General features: G+C 42.4%; 1 protein-coding gene across 1 annotated transcript in view; it reads left to right on the top strand.

Moving 5' to 3' along the window:
- Positions 1-20,143, top strand: part of LOC306933678 (uncharacterized protein) — a gene marked incomplete at its 5' end in the record, with an annotated part of 149,248 nt that overhangs the window by 86,117 nt on the left and 42,988 nt on the right. Inside the window, 6 exons of the mRNA XM_079515988.1 lie at positions 7,109-7,162; positions 7,632-7,784; positions 10,955-11,008; positions 13,400-13,507; positions 13,813-13,866; positions 14,824-14,877. Of these exons, the coding sequence (XP_079372114.1) occupies positions 7,109-7,162; positions 7,632-7,784; positions 10,955-11,008; positions 13,400-13,507; positions 13,813-13,866; positions 14,824-14,877 (477 nt within the window). The remainder of the gene's footprint in view (positions 1-7,108; positions 7,163-7,631; positions 7,785-10,954; positions 11,009-13,399; positions 13,508-13,812; positions 13,867-14,823; positions 14,878-20,143) is intronic.

Genomic DNA, 20,143 nt, shown 5'->3' with positions numbered 1-20,143 from the left:
GCAGGTGCTTATTTTAATAGATTGTGCATGTTTTGTGAATTGTTTTACTGAATTTAATGTAACAGGATACTGTGTCAACAGTACTAATACAGAGTAGGTGCACCCCATTCGACTGTTATCAGTGCATATAATAGGCGTTATCAACCGTTATTAGGACCATACAATGGGCCCAGTATGGACATTTTCCACATACTCACGGTTTCAGTATGTCATTATCAGCTATTGCGACGGGTGATAAGGGTATTTTCATTATAGAATGCCCATACTGTTGTTTGAACAATGTCACCAGCCGAGTCAGTATGTTGTTATCATGTATTGTATCCGTTGATAATGATATTAGGACCATACAATGGGCCCAGTATGGACATTTTCCACATACTCACGGTTTCAGTATGTCATTATCAGCTATTGCGACGGGTGATAAGGGTATTTTCATTATAGAATGCCCATACTGTTGTTTGAACAATGTCACCAGCCGAGTCAGTATGTTGTTATCATGTATTGTATCCGTTGATAATGATATTAGGACCATACAATGGGCCCAGTATGGACATTTTCCACATACTCACGGTTTCAGTATGTCATTATCAGCTATTGTGACGGGTGATAAGGGTATTTTCATTATAGAATGCCCATACTGTTTGAACAATGTCACCAGCCGAGTCAGTATGTTGTTATCATGTATTGTATCCGTTGATAATGATATTAGGACCATACAATGGGCCCAGTATGGACATTTTCCACATACTCACGGTTTCAGTATGTCATTATCAGCTATTGTGACGGGTGATAAGGGTATTTTCATTATAGAATGCCCATACTGTTGTTTGAACAATGTCACCAGCCGAGTCAGTATGTTGTTATCATGTATTGTATCCGTTGATAATGATATTAGGACCATACAATGGGTCCAGTATGGACATTTTCCACATACTCACGGTTTCAGTATGTCATTATCAGCTATTGTGACGGGTGATATGGGTATTTTCATTATAGAATGCCCATACTGTTGTTTGAACAATGTCACCAGCCGAGTCAGTATGTTGTTATCATGTATTGTATCCGTTGATAATGATATTAGGACCATACAATGGGCCCAGTATGGACATTTTCCACATACTCACGGTTTCAGTATGTCATTATCAGCTATTGTGACGGGTGATAAGGGTATTTTCATTATAGAATGCCCATACTGTTGTTTGAACAATGTCACCAGCCGAGTCAGTATGTTGTTATCATGTATTGTATCCGTTGATAATGATATTAGGACCATACAATGGGCCCAGTATGGACATCTTCCACATACTCACGGTTTCAGTATGTCATTATCAGCTATTGTGATGGGTGATAAGGGTATTTTCATTATAGAATGCCCATACTGTTGTTTGAACAATGTCACCAGCCGAGTCAGTATGTTGTTATCATGTATTGTATCCGTTGATAATGATATTAGGACCATACAATGGGCCCAGTATGGACATTTTCCACATACTCACGATTTCAGTATGTCATTATCAGCTATTGTGACCGGTGATAAGGGTATTTTCATTATAGAATGCCCATACTGTTGTTTGAACAATGTCACCAGCCGAGTCAGTATGTTGTTATCATGTATTGTATCCGTCGATAATGATATTTTCAATGTTATAGAATGCCCTCTCATCAATCCAATCGCTTTGATCTGCTTTGATCAGATGTCACGTGACTGGCCAATCTTTTTCGCAGCAAAAATAAGCACCAGGCTGCCCATAACTTTTATTCTCAGTGGAATTATGCACTATTTTACGAAAGTGTCTGCATGCAATGTGTTTTGACATCATTTTGAGCTAGCTGACACTAGTCTTTGTTGATCTTCAAAATTGCGTTTGCACTTTCTTCCTTTTTGGTCGTACATGTACATAAACGTTCGGATTTCAAATGTAAAGTGCTTACCACTTGGCCAAAGATGTTATAAATACGTACGGCCTCTCAAAAGTACGCGTATATTCCACATTGTTCAATAAAATGCATTTGAATCGGATCTGTGGCCATTTTCCCCGTAGCTTTCAACTACGCGACCCCATCGGTTGGGAGGTGTATTGCACTCTGGTACATTATAACTGTATGAGAAAATTGATACAACGCTTTTTATTTAACAATACGGTACTTCTGGTGGGCTGCACATAATAGTAACATCCGCGGCCATTGGGTAAGCACTTTATATTTTAAATCTGAACGTTTTATATATGTAGTCTACCAACGTACCAAAAAGGGAGAAATTGCAACTTATTTTTAATGACCATATTGTTAGCCAAGGCTAGGCAACCGCCTACTGTATCCGGTCATTTCCACGCGTAGATACATAGGCACACACTGGCCGTTTCCGTATCCGGTCTAGGGCGGAATTGCAGTGCAAAGCGAATTGATATCTACTCTCTAGTCTAGCCAGGCTGTAGTGTTGACAGGCACATTTGTCATATTAATTCCGGGTGGCTGGCTACGCGAGACGAGCCCTTAGGGATTTTTGTGTTTGTGTATAATCTTGCAAAATATTTGCAAACTGTTAAAAAAAAAAGGGGAAAAAAAACTATTCAATCAATCAACATATTATTCACCCCGGAAGTTATTCTATGCAAAGAAAATCAAAGCATTGATTATTGTTTGTGGGTTTGTTTGAGCCATTATTTTTTCCTCAGATCCATCCACACACTGTATTTTCTTTTTAATCACCTTTACAATGTGTCTATAGTGATTGATTGATTGATTGCAATATGTATTAACAGTTTGCAGAAATACAGTACATTTCAAGCACAAACTCAATACAAAGACTGTTAACTGTGAGTGGACGACCCAATAAAGCATTACACTTGTTTACAAGAGGGTCCACCTTGTTCAATTCATCAAAACCTTTAGAGACTTACAAATAGACACTTCTATATATCCAAAGAACAGAACAGGAATTCATCATAAAGGAGGTAAAAAGGGAAAAGAAACATATACAGTGAGGGGAAAAGGGGTGGGTGGTGGGGGGATTCAGATTTTACGGGGGGCCAGTTTCGAATTGCAGCCGTCGTGCCCTTTGAGAACGGTTTTGAAGGAGTCAAGGGATTTGCATGTCTTAATGACTGTTGGTAGGGCGTTCCACATTTTGGTGGCATAGGAGTGTGTGTGTGTGTAATTTCTAATCTAATTAATTTGATTTACAGTCAGTACAAGAAACACAGGGAGACCATCAGCAAAATTGGGGACTCAGTCATACATTACAGACCATGTAGTATACACCCTAAACATTTGGTTATCGTGTCGTTCTTTCTAATTATTTGTTTGGTCCAAAATATTTTTTGTGTTGTCATGAGTTGTCACGACTCGAGTTGGCTTTGTCCGCGGCGTAACCGTCTTTAAATAAATACTTTACGAAATGTCTATGAGAATAATGCATTGGATTTCATTTCCTGGTCCCGGGTAGGAGGCGGGACTGCGATGCTCTATAGCTGACAATGACATACTGAAACCGTGAGTATGTGGAAAATGTCCATACTGGGCCCATTGTATGGTCCTTATATCATTATCAACGGATACAATACATGATAACAACATACTGACTCGGCTGGTGACATTGTTCAAACAACAGTATGGGCATTCTATAATGAAAATACCCTTATCACCCGTCACAATAGCTGATAATGACATACTGAAACCGTGAGTATGTGGAAAATGTCCATACTGGGCCCATTGTATGGTCCTAATATCATTATCAACGGATACAATACATGATAACAACATACTGACTCGGCTGGTGACATTGTTCAAACAACAGTATGGGCATTCTATAATGAAAATACCCTTATCACCGGTCACAATAGCTGATAATGACATACTGAAACCGTGAGTATGTGGAAAATGTCCATACTGGGCCCATTGTATGGTCCTAATATCATTATCAACGGATACAATACATGATAACAACATACTGACTCGGCTGGTGACATTGTTCAAACAACAGTATGGGCATTCTATAATGAAAATACCCTTATCACCCGTCACAATAGCTGATAATGACATACTGAAATCGTGAGTATGTGGAAAATGTCCATACTGGGCCCATTGTATGGTCCTAATATCATTATCAACGATAACAACATACTGACTCGGCTGGTGACATTGTTCAAACAACAGTATGGGCATTCTATAATGAAAATACCCTTATCACCCGTCACAATAGCTGATAATGACATACTGAAACCGTGAGTATGTGGAAAATGTCCATACTGGGCCCATTGTATGGTCCTAATATCATTATCAACGGATACAATACATGATAACAACATACTGACTCGGCTGGTGACATTGTTCAAACAACAGTATGGGCATTCTATAATGAAAATACCCTTATCACCGGTCACAATAGCTGATAATGACATACTGAAATCGTGAGTATGTGGAAAATGTCCATACTGGGCCCATTGTATGGTCCTAATATCATTATCAACTGATACAATACATGATAACAACATACTGACTCGGCTGGTGACATTGTTCAAACAACAGTATGGGCATTCTATAATGAAAATACCCTTATCACCCGTCACAATAGCTGATAATGACATACTGAAATTGTGAGTATGTGGAAAATGTCCATACTGGGCCCATTGTATGGTCCTAATATCATTATCAACGGATACAATACATGATAACAACATACTGACTCGGCTGGTGACATTGTTCAAACAACAGTATGGGCATTCTATAATGAAAATACCCTTATCACCAGTCACAATAGCTGATAATGACATACTGAAACTGTGAGTATGTGGAAAATGTCCATACTGGGCCCATTGTATGGTCCTAATAACGGTTGATAACGCCTATTATATGCACTGATAACAGTCGAATGGGGTGGTATATTTCTCATACTCTATTTTATGTGTAGCCAAAAAAGTCCAGTGTGTGTGTGTGTGTGTGTGTGTGTGTGTGTGTGTGTGTGTGTGTGTGTGTGTGTGTGTGTGTGTGTGTGTGTGTGTGTGTGTGTGTGTGTGTGTGTGTGTGTGTGTGTGTGTGTGTGTGTGTGTGTGTGTGTGTGTGTGTGTGTGTGTGTGTGTGTGCGTGCACGCACACGCACATGTGTGCGCGTAACCGCACATGTGTGCGTGCGTAACCGCACATGTGTGCATGCGCATGTGTGTAATCTAATCAACAAACATGACATTGAGAAAGTTAATCTGCAGATCTGCACAGGATTCTTCTTTAAGAATGTTCTAACTTGTACAGTTGAAATAGTGAAATACAGTAATTGACCAAACCATGACGTCCTTGAACGCCACTCTTTCCTCTTCGCGGTCGACTGGTAGAGAGGAACAAAATGAACAGAACTGTGTCCAGAGGTGGCCTGAGGAGAGCTTAGCAGTAAATACTTGTAGTATAGGCTCCCCTGATGGTGACCTTACCATGTCTCATAGGACAGGCCTGAGGAGAGCTGAGCAGTAAATACTTGTAGTATAGGCTCCCCTGATGGTGACCTTACCATGTCTCATAGGACAGTTGATGGTGACCTTACCATGTCTCATAGGACAGGCCTGAGGAGAGCTTAGCAGTAAATGCTTGTAGTATAGGGTCCGTAGACTAATGCATGTCAAACTGGGGGTCCTTGGAATTAAAATGGTTGAAAATCACTGCTAGAGACATACAAATCTTCTCTTATGGGGGTCCCTGGCATATCTTTTCAAATGGGGGTCCGCGGGGCTAATTAGTGTAAATTTGGGGGTCCTTGACATGAAAAAGTTTGGGAACCAGTGCATTACATGGATCCATTACATGTCACATGATCAAAGGTAATAGGCAGAAGCTGAAGGCGTATACATACATACATACATACATACATACATACCTGTCCTACTTACAACAAAACATGTGGTACTCATTGTTATCGGATTCACAATACATAAGTCAAAGACGAGAAATCAATCCTATACAGGATTGATTTGTAGGTGCTGTATATGGATTGATTTGTAGGTACTGTATATGGATTGATTTGTAGGTACTGTATATGGATTGATTTGTAGGTACTGTATATGGATTGATTTGTAGGTACTGTATATGGATTGATTTGTAGGTACTGTATATGGATTGATTTGTAGTTACTGTATATGGATTGATTTGTAGGTACTGTATATGGATTGATTTGTAGGTACTGCATATGGATTGATTTGTAGGTACTGTATATGGATTGATTTGTAGGTTCTGTATATGGATTGATTTGTAGGTACTGTATATGGATTGATTTGATTTGTAGGTACTGTATATGGATTGATTTGTAGGTACTGTATATGGATTGATTTGTAGGTACTGTATATGGATTGATTTGTAGGTACTGCATATGGATTGATTTGTAGGTACTGTATATGGATTGATTTGTAGGTTCTGTATATGGATTGATTTGTAGGTACTGTATATGGATTGATTTGATTTGTAGGTACTGTATATGGATTGATTTGTAGGTACTGTATATGGATTGATTTGTAGGTACTGTATATGGATTGATTTGTAGGTACTGTATATGGATTGATTTGTAGGTACTGTATATGGATTGATTTGTAGGTACTGTATATGGATTGCAAAGAAATGCTGCATCACTGCGACGATGATTGATGTTGTTTCATTGGCAACGTTTGCTTCAGGGTGGATAATATAAACGGATGATTTTTTGGCCAATATAAATCAAACGCAGTCTAACCAGCGGGTGCTTACATGTAATCCCCTGTACTTTGCCCGTCTTATGACTTATGAGTCTGAGTGTCCCCATTCAGTCTCGATAGTCGCCCCAAAGCCTTGGATTTCCAGATTACAGTCTGAGTCCTCCTGTTCTGTTAGCCAGGTTTCGGTCACCACTGCACTTTGGTGAGAATAATGGAGCACAGTGTAACCGTAGTCTCCGCAGGGCTCTAGTGCATTCCTTCCTTCCTTCCTTCCTTCCTTCCTTCCTTCCTTCCATCCTTCATTCCTTCCTTCCTTCCTTCCTTCCTTCCTCTCTATCTCACCCCAACAGTCCAGTTTCTGGGGTGCATTCCACAGCACTTCCTTATTGTACAGTGTTCATGTTGTAACCTTCAGTGTGATGGTTCTGTGTCCACAGGGCGAGCCGGGCATCGATGGGGAAGCGGGGCAAAGCGGACCCGATGGAGCAAAGGTGGGAGGAGTTGACTTTGTGTCATTCGAAGGCCTTTACTTGGCACAGAAAACAATAATGCAACTACATCACATTTTCAAAGTGCCTTTTACATCAGCGTTGATTTCGTCGACTAATACTATGACAATTCTTTTTCGTCGACTACCTTTTTTCACTGCAGAGAACTAAATGGAAACTAAATGAAAACAAAGCTATGACGACTAAAACTAAGACTACATATATTGACAATTTCGTCAACAAATATTTAGACAATTTCGTCAACAAATAAAAACTAGACTAAAATGTTCCAGTACAGAGATCCAGTACAATTCACTTGGTTGCATGCTGAAAATAGCCCATCTATAAGCTCACAATGTGTCACAGCGCCACGCGTTCTTCCACCAAAATCAGTCATTACGACGGCATCAAGGCCCGCCAAAACCGTATGATATTTAGTGTTCTACAGACATGCTTGTACTTGTTTTCTCAGGGGGAGAAGGGGGAGCCTGGACCAGATGGACCTCAAGGGGACCGGGGCACCATTGGACTCGAGGGACAGGAGGGTTCCGTTGGGCTGCCTGGACTAGTGGGAGTGAGGGTGAGTGTTCCGTTCATCACCTCGCATGGACTAGTGGGAGTGAGGGTGAGTGTTCCGCTCATCACCTCGCATGTTCTGGACTAGTGGGAGTGAGGGTGAGTGTTCCGCTCATCACCTCGCATGGACTAGTGGGAGTGAGGGTGAGTGTTCTGGACTAGTGGGAGTGAGGGTGAGTGTTCCGTTCATCACCTCACATGGACTAGTGGGAGTGAGGGTGAGTGTTCTGGACTAGTGGGAGTGAGGGTGAGTGTTCTGGACTAGTGGGAGTGAGGGTGAGTGTTCTGGACTAGTGAGGGTGAGTGTTCTGGACTAGTGGGAGTGAGGGTGAGTGTTCTGGACTAGTGGGAGTGAGGGTGAGTGTTCTGGACTAGTGGGAGTGAGGGTGAGTGTTCTGGACTAGTGGGAGTGAGGGTGAGTGTTCTGGACTAGTGGGAGTGAGGGTGAGTGTTCTGGACTAGTGGGAGTGAGGGTGAGTGTTCTGGACTAGTGGGAGTGAGGGTGAGTGTTCTGGACTAGTGGGAGTGAGGGTGAGTGTTCTGGACTAGTGAGGGTGAGTGTTCTGGACTAGTGAGGGTGAGTGTTCTGGACTAGTGGGAGTGAGGGTGAGTGTTCTGGACTAGTGGGAGTGAGGGTGAGTGTTCTGGACTAGTGAGGGTGAGTGTTCTGGACTAGTGGGAGTGAGGGTGAGTGTTCTGGACTAGTGGGAGTGAGGATGAGTGTTCTGGACTAGTGAGGGTGAGGGTGAGTGTTCTGGACTAGTAAGGGTGAGTGTTCTGGACTAGTGGGAGTGAGGGTGAGTGTTCTGGACTAGTGGGAGTGAGGGTGAGTGTTCTGGACTAGTGAGGGTGAGTGTTCTGGACTAGTGGGAGTGAGGGTGAGTGTTCTGGACTAGTGAGGGTGAGGGTGAGTGTTCTGGACTAGTGAGGGTGAGTGTTCTGGACTAGTGGGAGTGAGGGTGAGTGTTCTGGACTAGTGAGGGTGAGTGTTCTGGACTAGTGGGAGTGAGGGTGAGTGTTCTGGACTAGTGGGAGTGAGGGTGAGTGTTCTGGACTAGTGAGGGTGAGTGTTCTGGACTAGTGGGAGTGAGGGTGAGTGTTCTGGACTAGTGAGGGTGAGTGTTCTGGACTAGTGGGAGTGAGGGTGAGTGTTCTGGACTAGTGGGAGTGAGGGTGAGTGTTCTGGACTAGTGAGGGTGAGGGTGAGTGTTCTGGACTAGTGAGGGTGAGTGTTCTGGACTAGTGGGAGTGAGGGTGAGTGTTCTGGACTAGTGAGGGTGAGTGTTCTGGACTAGTGGGAGTGAGGGTGAGTGTTCTGGACTAGTGAGGGTGAGTGTTCTGGACTAGTGAGGGTGAGTGTTCTGGACTAGTGGGAGTGAGGGTGAGTTTTCTGGACTAGTGAGGGTGAGGGTGAGTGTTCTGGACTAGTGAGGGTGAGTGTTCTGGACTAGTGGGAGTGAGGGTGAGTGTTCTGGACTAGTGAGGGTGAGGGTTCTGGACTAGTGGGAGTGAGGGTGAGTGGTCTGGACTAGTGGGAGTGAGGGTGAGTGTTCTGGACTAGTGAGGGTGAGTGTTCTGGACTAGTGGGAGTGAGGGTGAGTGTTCTGGACTAGTGAGGGTGAGGGTGAGTGTTCTGGACTAGTGAGGGTGAGTGTTCTGGACTAGTGAGGGTGAGGGTGAGTGTTCTGGACTAGTGAGGGTGAGTGTTCTGGACTAGTGGGAGTGAGGGTGAGTGTTCTGGACTAGTGAGGGTGAGTGTTCTGGACTAGTGGGAGTGAGGGTGAGTGTTCTGGACTAGTGGGAGTGAGGGTGAGTGTTCTGGACTAGTGAGGGTGAGTGTTCTGGACTAGTGGGAGTGAGGGTGAGTGTTCTGGACTAGTGAGGGTGAGTGTTCTGGACTAGTGGGAGTGAGGGTGAGTGTTCTGGACTAGTGGGAGTGAGGGTGAGTGTTCTGGACTAGTGAGGGTGAGGGTGAGTGTTCTGGACTAGTGAGGGTGAGTGTTCTGGACTAGTGGGAGTGAGGGTGAGTGTTCTGGACTAGTGAGGGTGAGTGTTCTGGACTAGTGGGAGTGAGGGTGAGTGTTCTGGACTAGTGAGGGTGAGTGTTCTGGACTAGTGAGGGTGAGTGTTCTGGACTAGTGGGAGTGAGGGTGAGTGTTCTGGACTAGTGAGGGTGAGGGTGAGTGTTCTGGACTAGTGAGGGTGAGTGTTCTGGACTAGTGGGAGTGAGGGTGAGTGTTCTGGACTAGTGAGGGTGAGTGTTCTGGACTAGTGGGAGTGAGGGTGAGTGTTCTGGACTAGTGGGAGTGAGGGTGAGTGTTCTGGACTAGTGAGGGTGAGTGTTCTGGACTAGTGGGAGTGAGGGTGAGTGTTCTGGACTAGTGAGGGTGAGTGTTCTGGACTAGTGGGAGTGAGGGTGAGTGTTCTGGACTAGTGGGAGTGAGGGTGAGTGTTCTGGACTAGTGAGGGTGAGTGTTCTGGACTAGTGAGGGTGAGTGTTCTGGACTAGTGAGGGTGAGTGTTCTGGACTAGTGAGGGTGAGTGTTCCGTTCATCACCTCGCATGGACTACCACCAGTGGTGGTAAACTTAAAGGACCACTTCACCACTTTTCAACCTATCTTCATATAATAGGTCCTCACTAATAATCATGATAAAATGGCACAATGTTTTTCTACTCGGTCTGTGTCTCATAGGAGGGCTGTGGGCAGTTCAGAGACCCGTCCACCAGTGACATCATCGTTAGGCAGATTTTTTTTAAACACTATTTTTTACCAACATTTTTAGATTTGTATTATCGTGAGAACAATGGCTTCCATTTTCGCATTGCAACTTTTCAGGACTAGAAAGCCTGCAGTTTCTATTAGCTTGGATTCCCCATTGATGATGTCACTGGTGGACGGGTCTCTGAACTGCCCACAGCCCTCCTATGAGACACAGACTGAATAGAAAGAAATAGTGCCATTTTATCACGATTATTAGTGAGGACCTATTATATGAAGATAGGTTGAAAAGTGGTGAAGTGGTCCTTTAAGTAAAAGTATCAATACTGCAATGTTGTAGAACTACACATAAACAATTTACTTGAGTAAAAGCACAAAAGTATTGGTATCACAATTTACTTAAAGTACAAAAAGTACTCAGTAACTAGTACCGCAAACACTTAAGTACCTCTTTGTATTCATAACTTAACACGTGCCATCCCTTTTTTGGTCACCAGGGTCAAGAAGGCAAGCCTGGAAAAATTGGCGAGGGAGGAAAAGCCGGAGAGAAGGTTTGTCAGAGACCACCCGCCGACTGGGAAAACACGTCTTTCATGTAGCCATGTGTGTGTGTGTCAGTGTGTCAGTGTCTGTGTGTCTGTGTGCGTGTGTGTGTGTGTGTGTGTCAGTGTCTGTGTGTGTGTGTCTGTGTGTGTGTGTGTGTCTGTGTGTGTGTCTGTGTGCGTGTGTGTCTGTGTGTCAGACAGGCGGCTTTGTGGTGTCCGCAGAGTTTAGCGGCTGCCTGCTGTCTGCCGTGGTAAACGTTTAACGGCTGCCTGCTGTCTGCCGTGGTAAACAGAGTTTAACGGCTGCCTGCTGTCTGCCGTGGTAAACAGAGTTTAACGGCTGCCTGCTGTCTGCCGTGGTAAACAGAGTTTAACGGCTGCCTGCTGTCTGCCGTGGTAAACAGAGTTTAACGGCTGCCTGCTGTCTGCCGTGGTAAACAGAGTTTAACGGCTGCCTGCTGTCTGCCGTGGTAAACAGAGTTTAACGGCTGCCTGCTGTCTGCCGTGGTAAACAGAGTTTAACGGCTGCCTGCTGTCTGCCGTGGTAAACAGAGTTTAACGGCTGCCTGCTGTCTGCCGTGGTAAACAGAGTTTAACGGCTGCCTGCTGTCTGCCGTGGTAAACAGAGTTTAACGGCTGCCTGCTGTCTGCCGTGGTAAACAGAGTTTAACGGCTGCCTGCTGTCTGCCGTGGTAAACAGAGTTTAACGGCTGCCTGCTGTCTGCCGTGGTAAACAGAGTTTAACGGCTGCCTGCTGTCTGCCGTGGTAAACAGAGTTTAACGGCTGCCTGCTGTCTGCCGTGGTAAACGCGCTAATTAACCCATTTAGGCCTGACGTCGAAATAAAAAAAAACGTTCCCTCTGAAAGAATATATACCTATTCAAAGATTTGTGCCCTTCTGAAACTACATATTTTGAGATGGGGGTCCGTGGCCCAATAGAGATAATTCTGGGGGTCCTTGACATGAAAAAGGTTGAGGACCACTGACACAGAAACATGGGTTTTTCAGAAAAATGTTTTTTTAATCTACCTCAATCCAGAATGGGTTAAACTCAAAGAGGCTTCATTGGCATGGGAAATCAAAAATAAAGTCGACTCACTGTGGCTTAAAGGGCTCCCCGTCAAAGCGTTAAGAGTTTAACGTTTCAACTAAAACAGTTTTTTTCAGAGGAGAGTGCATTTGTTGATGCTTCATTCTCATAGAGTTCTAAAGGATGGAGGGCGGACTGCCCCGCCCCCATGCTGCCCCGCCCTATGCTGCCCCGCCCCATGCTGCCCCGCCCCATGCTATTCATTTCAATGGAAGTTGCTATACGTTGAAGTCCTTGATTACTAGGGCTGTGAATCTTTGGGTGTCCCACGATTCGATTCGATTCCGATTCTTGGGGTCACAATTCGATACAAAATCAAATTTTCGATTCAACTCGATTCTAAAAAAAATTAAATTCAAAAGCATTTTTTTTCCAGATTCACAACGATTTTCTATTCAAAATTATTCTCGATTCAATATATTATAAATCAATGTTAATTTAACTCTATGGAGAGTGTACAAATGGAACCAAATGGACCCGTTAGTGTCCATTTTTACACTCGGAGTTACAGACCCATAAGAGTCCATTTGGTTCCAAACTATCATTAGCTGTGGACCCTGTGGAACTCCCTCAAGGACCCCTGGGGGTCCCCGGACCTCACATTCTTTAGTTCAGTCAGATAACTCCCGGATAGATTTAACCAATATTTATTCTAGAATTGAGAATACAAGAATGCATATTATAATATCTTATCTTGGCGTTCGGCTCCGCTACATTTTTCTCCCTGCTCGGCACAATTGAAGTCTGACTGAACTAACTCCGCAAGCTACGTATCATTATCACCATCATGGCTCAGAACCTTAAGGCCAACTATATCGCAGTCCCTCCCCCTTTCAAGACTACGCCAGGCCCAATCATTCCCAATGCATTTTTCCCATAGACATTTCAAAAAGTATTTATTTAAAGACCTTTTAAGAGTCGTACAAAGCCAACTCGAGTTGTGACAAATCATGAGAACAAACACAATATTTTGGACCAAACCAAAACAACAAAAAAAGTGTTGTAACCTGCCGTTTTTTCCCCAAAACATTGTGTTTGTTGTCATGATTTGTCACAACTCCAGTTGTCCGCGGCGTAAACGTCTTTAAATAAATACTTTTTGAAAAGTCTATGAGGAAAATTAACGGGGAATTATTTTCCGGGTCTCTCGAGGGGGCGGGGCTGCGATGCTATATAGGCTGCCACTATTATCTGCTTCATCTTGTTAGGATCACGCACAAATACACACACACACACGCACGCACGTACGCTAAATAGAGATTGTGTTCTCACTGCTTCCTTGATTTTACGGTGGCTTCTTTCCAGGGAACCAAAGGTCACCAAGGTCATCTAGGCGAGACCGGGCCAGTGGGCGAACAGGGAGAGGCGGGGTTTGTCGGACCGAAGGCAGCGAGAGGACCCATTGGTCCACTGGTAAGACCAGGGGGCAAGGACGCAGCTTGTTATTGTTTTGGTAACTAATTAACCACTCCGGCCATTTGAAAATAGCTGATCTACAATTTTCAATAGATTTCTGTACATTTGAAAACTTGAAATGGGACATATTCTGCATGATGAGTGCTTTCTACTTTTGGTACTTCAAGTGCATTTTGACGCCAACACTTTTGTACTTTTATTCAAGCACATTTTGAATTCCGAACTTTTCCTTGTAACGGAGCACTTCTACATTGAAGTATTGCTACTTGTGAGTACTTTTTCCACCTGTGGCGTTTTCCCAGGGCGCTCCGGGGAGCATGGGCCAACACGGAGAGCCAGGCATCGCAGGATATGAGGTAAGACATTATATGGCCCATATGTTACTGAACGCCTACATATAGCACCTTAACAGGCCCATATGTTACTGAACGCCTACATATAGCACCTTAACAGGCCCATATGTTACTGAACGCCTACATATAGCACCTTAACAGGCCCATATGTTACTGAACGCCTACATATAGCATCTTAACAGGCCCATATGATACTGAACACCTACATATAGCATCTTAACAGGCCCATATGATACTGAACGCCTACGTATAGCACCTTAACAGGCCCATATGATACTGAACGCTTACATGTAGCACCTTAACAGGCCCATTGGCATGCAGCCTCTTCTAGTGAGTGAACATTTATTTTGAAACTTTGAATTGTATTCATAATATTGAGATTAACACCAAGATGGTGAGATAGTGTAATACTTTATACTGTACACCCCCACTGAATGACACACGCTTTGTATGGGAAATGCATTTATATTATAGTGCATTTCTCCAAAGTGCTTCCCACGCTCACACACCGATGGCAGAGGAAACCATGCAAGGCGTCAACCTGCTCACCAGTTGCAGTTAGGGGTTCCGTGTCTTGCTCAAGGACACTTCGACACTAACCCAGCAGGGGGAGCCAAAGTCAAAGTCGCACGATTAGTCACACACGTTACCGCAGAGAAATTTGTTCTCCGCATTTGACCCATCTCTTGGAGCGGTGAGCCGCAGCGTGCGCCGCGCTCGGGAATCATTTGTTGATTTGACCCCCCAATCCAACCCATGATGCTTGGTGCTGAGTGCCAAGCAGGGAGGCATTGGGTCCCATTTTTACAGTCTTTGGTATGACGCTGCCGGGGATCGAACCCCCGACCTCACAGTTTCAGGGCGGACACTCTAACCACAAGGCTACTGTCGAACCGAGAACTATCCAATTCCTAAGTGGCCGCTTGGCTTTCAGTGTTTCCTCCACGTCTGTTGTCACAGGGTCACATGGGACAACAGGGCCCCCTCGGCACTCCTGGACCCAGAGGTGAAAAGGTACGTTATACTTTTCCACAATAATTTGCCTAAAAACCTTTTTCTCCAATTTAATGGGTTGTGTCTAGAGTAGACAAATGGTTCGTGCCAAGCACTAGTAATGACGGCATTAGTTAACGTTGTAAAACTGTCCTGCAGTGAAGCTGCATTAGTTAACATTGTAAAACTGTCCTGCAGCGCGCTGCGTTTGGTCAGCCTAATTTATACTAGGATGTATGTTGCCTGCTATAAAGAACAGGTCTACAACTTGTACATTTGGCAAGTGACACCCTCACACGACGGAGCATACATTAGGTTGTACACATCCAATTAATGAATCCAATGAATTAATATCGCTCGCTGTCTCTCTCTCTCTCTCTCTCTCTCTCTGTCTGTCTGTCTCTCTGACTCTCTGTCTCTCTGTCTCTGTCTCTCTCTCTCTCTCTCTCTCTCTGTCAATCGCTGTCTCTCTCTCTCTCTCTCTCTCTCTCTCTCTGTCTCTGTCTCTGTCTCTCTCTTTCTCTCTCTCTCTCTCTCTCTCTCTCTCTCTCTCTCTCTCTCTGTGTGTGTGTGTGTCTCTCTCTCTCTCTCTCTCTCTCTGTGTCTCTCTCTCTCTCTCCCTCTCTCTCTCCCTCTCTCTCTCTCTCTCTCTCTCTCTCTCTCTCTCTCTCTCTCTCTCTCTCTCTCTCTCTCTCTTTCTGTGTCTCTCTCTCTCTCTCTCTCTCTCTCTCTCTCTCTCTCTCTCTCTCTCTCTCTCTCGCTCTCTCTCTCTCTGGCAGCACTTCTAATTATTCTTAAAGATGTCCTTGATTAGTTTATCACTGATGTGGATGCAGCTCATTAACTAATTTACACCTGAGAGCAGATTATATAAATGTCTTCTAAATCATGACAGTTTTCTGAAAATCCTATGTTTCTATGTCAGTGGTTCTGAAAATATGTTGTTTCAGGGACCTCCCAGATCGCAAAGATTTGGGTTAAAAACGTTTGCTGTGGAAAAAAAATGCGCTATGAGCTTGTAGATCTGCTATTTTTCAATAGCTAAAGTATAACATAATGCTTAAAACACCAAAAGGGGTTCCCGTCCTGAGTGGGTTAACACGCTAGAAAAACTGTCCAAATCCCTTGTAATTATTCACCAGCACCTGGACTGTTCTGAAACTTCTTGTCATCACTGTCGTTGATTATGAGTTCATTTGGGAACTGAATATTTGTCACAAATTTCTTGTTTGTTTGCAAACATCGCCGAACTAACGGGTTTATTTGCTGTCTAAAAAGATCATTACTCTGATGACTCCACCAGAACCACATATGATCATTACTCTGATGACTCCACCAGAACCACATATGGGGTTGGGGATGTTGGGGGCGGTCTCTTCTTATCTTTTTCATAATTATTAAACCTTTATTTAACCAGTAAAAACCTTTTCAAGTCTGAACTGACCAAGAGGTAGTTTTACTGAACATACACTACAAAACAAACCACATTTTATATCCATGATGCACCGCAAATACCTGAAATATATCCATCGCAAATACCTGAAATATATCCACCGCAAATACCTGAAATATATCCACCGCAAATACCTGAAATATATCCACCGCAAATACCTGAAATATATCCACCGCAAATACCTGAAATATATCCACCGCAAATACCTAAAATATATCCACCGCAAATACCTGAAATATATCCACCGCATATACCTGAAATATATCCACCGCAAATACCTAAAATATATCCACCGCAAATACCTGAAATATATCCATCGCAAATACCTGAAATATATCCATCGCAAATACCTGAAATATATCCATCGCAAATACCTGAAATATATCCATCGCAAATACCTGAAATATATCCATCGCAAATACCTGAAATATATCCATCGCAAATACCTGAAATATATCCACCGCAAATACCTGAAATATATCCACCGCAAATACCTGAAATATATCCACCGCAAATACCTGAAATATATCCATCGCAAATACCTGAAATATATCCATCGCAAATACCTGAAATATATCCACCGCAAATACCTGAAATATATCCACCGCAAATACCTGAAATATATCCACCGCAAATACCTGAAATATATCCACCGCAAATACCTGAAATATATCCACCGCAAATACCTGAAATATATCCACCGCAAATACCTGAAATATATCCATCGCAAATACCTCAAATATATCCACCGCAAATACCTCAAATATATCCACCGCAAATACCTGAAATATATCCACCGCAAATACCTGAAATATATCCACCGCAAATACCTGAAATATATCCATCGCAAATACCTGAAATATATCCATCGCAAAGACCTGAAATATATCCATCGCAAATACCTGAAATATATCCATCGCAAATACCTGAAATATATCCATCGCAAATACCTGAAATATATCCATCGCAAATACCTAAAATATATCCATCGCAAATACCTAAAATATATCCACCGCAAATACCTGAAATATATCCATCGCAAATACCTGAAATATATCCATCGCAAATACCTAAAATATATCCACCGCAAATACCTGAAATATATCCACCGCAAATACCTGAAATATATCCATCGCAAATACCTGAAATATATCCATCGCAAATACCTGAAATATATCCATCGCAAATACCTGAAATATATCCACCGCAAATACCTGAAATATATCCATCGCAAATACCTAAAATATATCCATCGCAAATACCTAAAATATATCCACCGCAAATACCTGAAATATATCCACCGCAAATACCTGAAATATATCCACCGCAAATACCTGAAATATATCCATCGCAAATACCTAAAATATATCCATCGCAAATACCTGAAATATATCCATCGCAAATACCTGAAATATATCCACCGCAAATACCTCAAATATATCCACCGCAAATACCTGAAATATATCCATCGCAAATACCTGAAATATATCCACCGCAAATACCTGAAATATATCCACCGCAAATACCTGAAATATATCCACCGCAAATACCTGAAATATATCCACCGCAAATACCTGAAATATATCCATCGCAAATACCTGAAATATATCCACCGCAAATACCTCAAATATATCCACCGCAAATACCTGAAATATATCCATCGCAAATACCTGAAATATATCCATCGCAAATACCTGAAATATATCCACCGCAAATACCTGAAATATATCCATCGCAAATACCTGAAATATATCCACCCCAAATACCTCAAATATATCCACCGCAAATACCTGAAATATATCCACCGCAAATACCTCAAATATATCCATCGCAAATACCTAAAATATATCCATCGCAAATACCTGAAATATATCCATCGCAAATACCTGAAATATATCCACCGCAAATACCTCAAATATATCCACCGCAAATACCTCAAATATATCCACCGCAAATACCTGAAATATATCCACCGCAAATACCTGAAATATATCCACCGCAAATACCTGAAATATATCCATCGCAAATACCTGAAATATATCCACCGCAAATACCTCAAATATATCCACCGCAAATACCTGAAATATATCCATCGCAAATACCTGAAATATATCCACCGCAAATACCTGAAATATATCCATCGCAAATACCTGAAATATATCCACCGCAAATACCTGAAATATATCCACCGCAAATACCTGAAATATATCCATCGCAAATACCTCAAATATATCCACCCCAAATACCTCAAATATATCCACCGCAAATACCTGAAATATATCCACCGCAAATACCTGAAATATATCCACCGCAAATACCTGAAATATATCCACCGCAGATACCTGAAATATATCCATCGCAAATACCTGAAATATATCCATCGCAAATACATGAAATATATCCTCCGCAAATACCTGAAATATATCCATCGCAAATACCTAAAATATATCCACCGCAAATACCTGAAATATATCCACCGCAAATACCTGAAATATATCCACCGCAAATACCTGAAATATATCCATCGCAAATACCTAAAATATATCCATCGCAAATACCTGAAATATATCCATCGCAAATACCTGAAATATATCCACCGCAAATACCTGAAATATATCCACCGCAAATACCTGAAATATATCCATCGCAAATACCTGAAATATATCCACCGCAAATACCTGAAATATATCCACCGCAAATACCTGAAATATATCCACCGCAAATACCTGAAATATATCCACCGCAAATACCTGAAATATATCCACCGCAAATACCTGAAATATATCCACCGCAAATACCTGAAATATATCCACCGCAAATACCTGAAATATATCCACCGCAAATACCTCAAATATATCCACCGCAAATACCTGAAATATATCCACCGCAAATACCTGAAATATATCCATCGCAAATACCTGAAATATATCCACCGCAAATACCTGAAATATATCCACCGCAAATACCTGAAATATATCAATCGCAAATACCTCAAATATATCCACCCCAAATACCTCAAATATATCCACCGCAAATACCTGAAATATATCCACCGCAAATACCTGAAATATATCCACCGCAAATACCTGAAATATATCCACCGCAAATACCTGAAATATATCCATCGCAAATACCTGAAATATATCCACCGCAAATACCTCAAATATATCCACCCCAAATACCTCAAACATATCCATCGCAAATACCTGAAATATATCCATCGCAAATACCTGAAATATATCCACCGCATATACCTGAAATATATCCACCGCAAATACCTGAAATATATCCACCGCAAATACCTGAAATATATCCACCGCATATACCTGAAATATATCCACCGCATATACCTGAAATATATCCACCGCATATACCTGAAATATATCCACCGCAAATACCTGAAATATATCCAAAATGTATTTTGGCGGGCCTTGATGCCGTCGTAATGACCGTTTTTTTAACTTGTTGAAAATAGACAATCTACAAGCTCACAACGCGTCGCAGCGCGACGCGTTGTGAGCTTGTAGATCGTCTATTTTCAGCATGCAACTAATTGTAAAATGACATATACTGGATCTCTTGTCCACTAGTCCCTTCCTAACATTTTAGTCTAGTTTGTATTTGTTGACGGTATATTTAGTCTTAGTTTTAGTCACCATAGCTTAGTTTTCATTTAGTTTCCATTTAGTTTTCGTCAGTGGAAAAAGGTAGTCGACGAACATGTTTTGTCTTAGTTTTAGTCGACGAAATCAACACTGCTGCTCAACGGGATTCTAGAGCTGTTGTTCTGCACTTCTGCCCCTCTAAAGTCCTAGATATATATATATATATATA

This window comes from Electrona antarctica, assembly GCF_951216825.1.
Source record: "Electrona antarctica genome assembly, chromosome: 12".
In the NCBI taxonomy this organism is placed as follows: Eukaryota; Metazoa; Chordata; class Actinopteri; order Myctophiformes; family Myctophidae; genus Electrona; species Electrona antarctica.
This window is presented reverse-complemented; position numbering and strand designations above follow the sequence as displayed.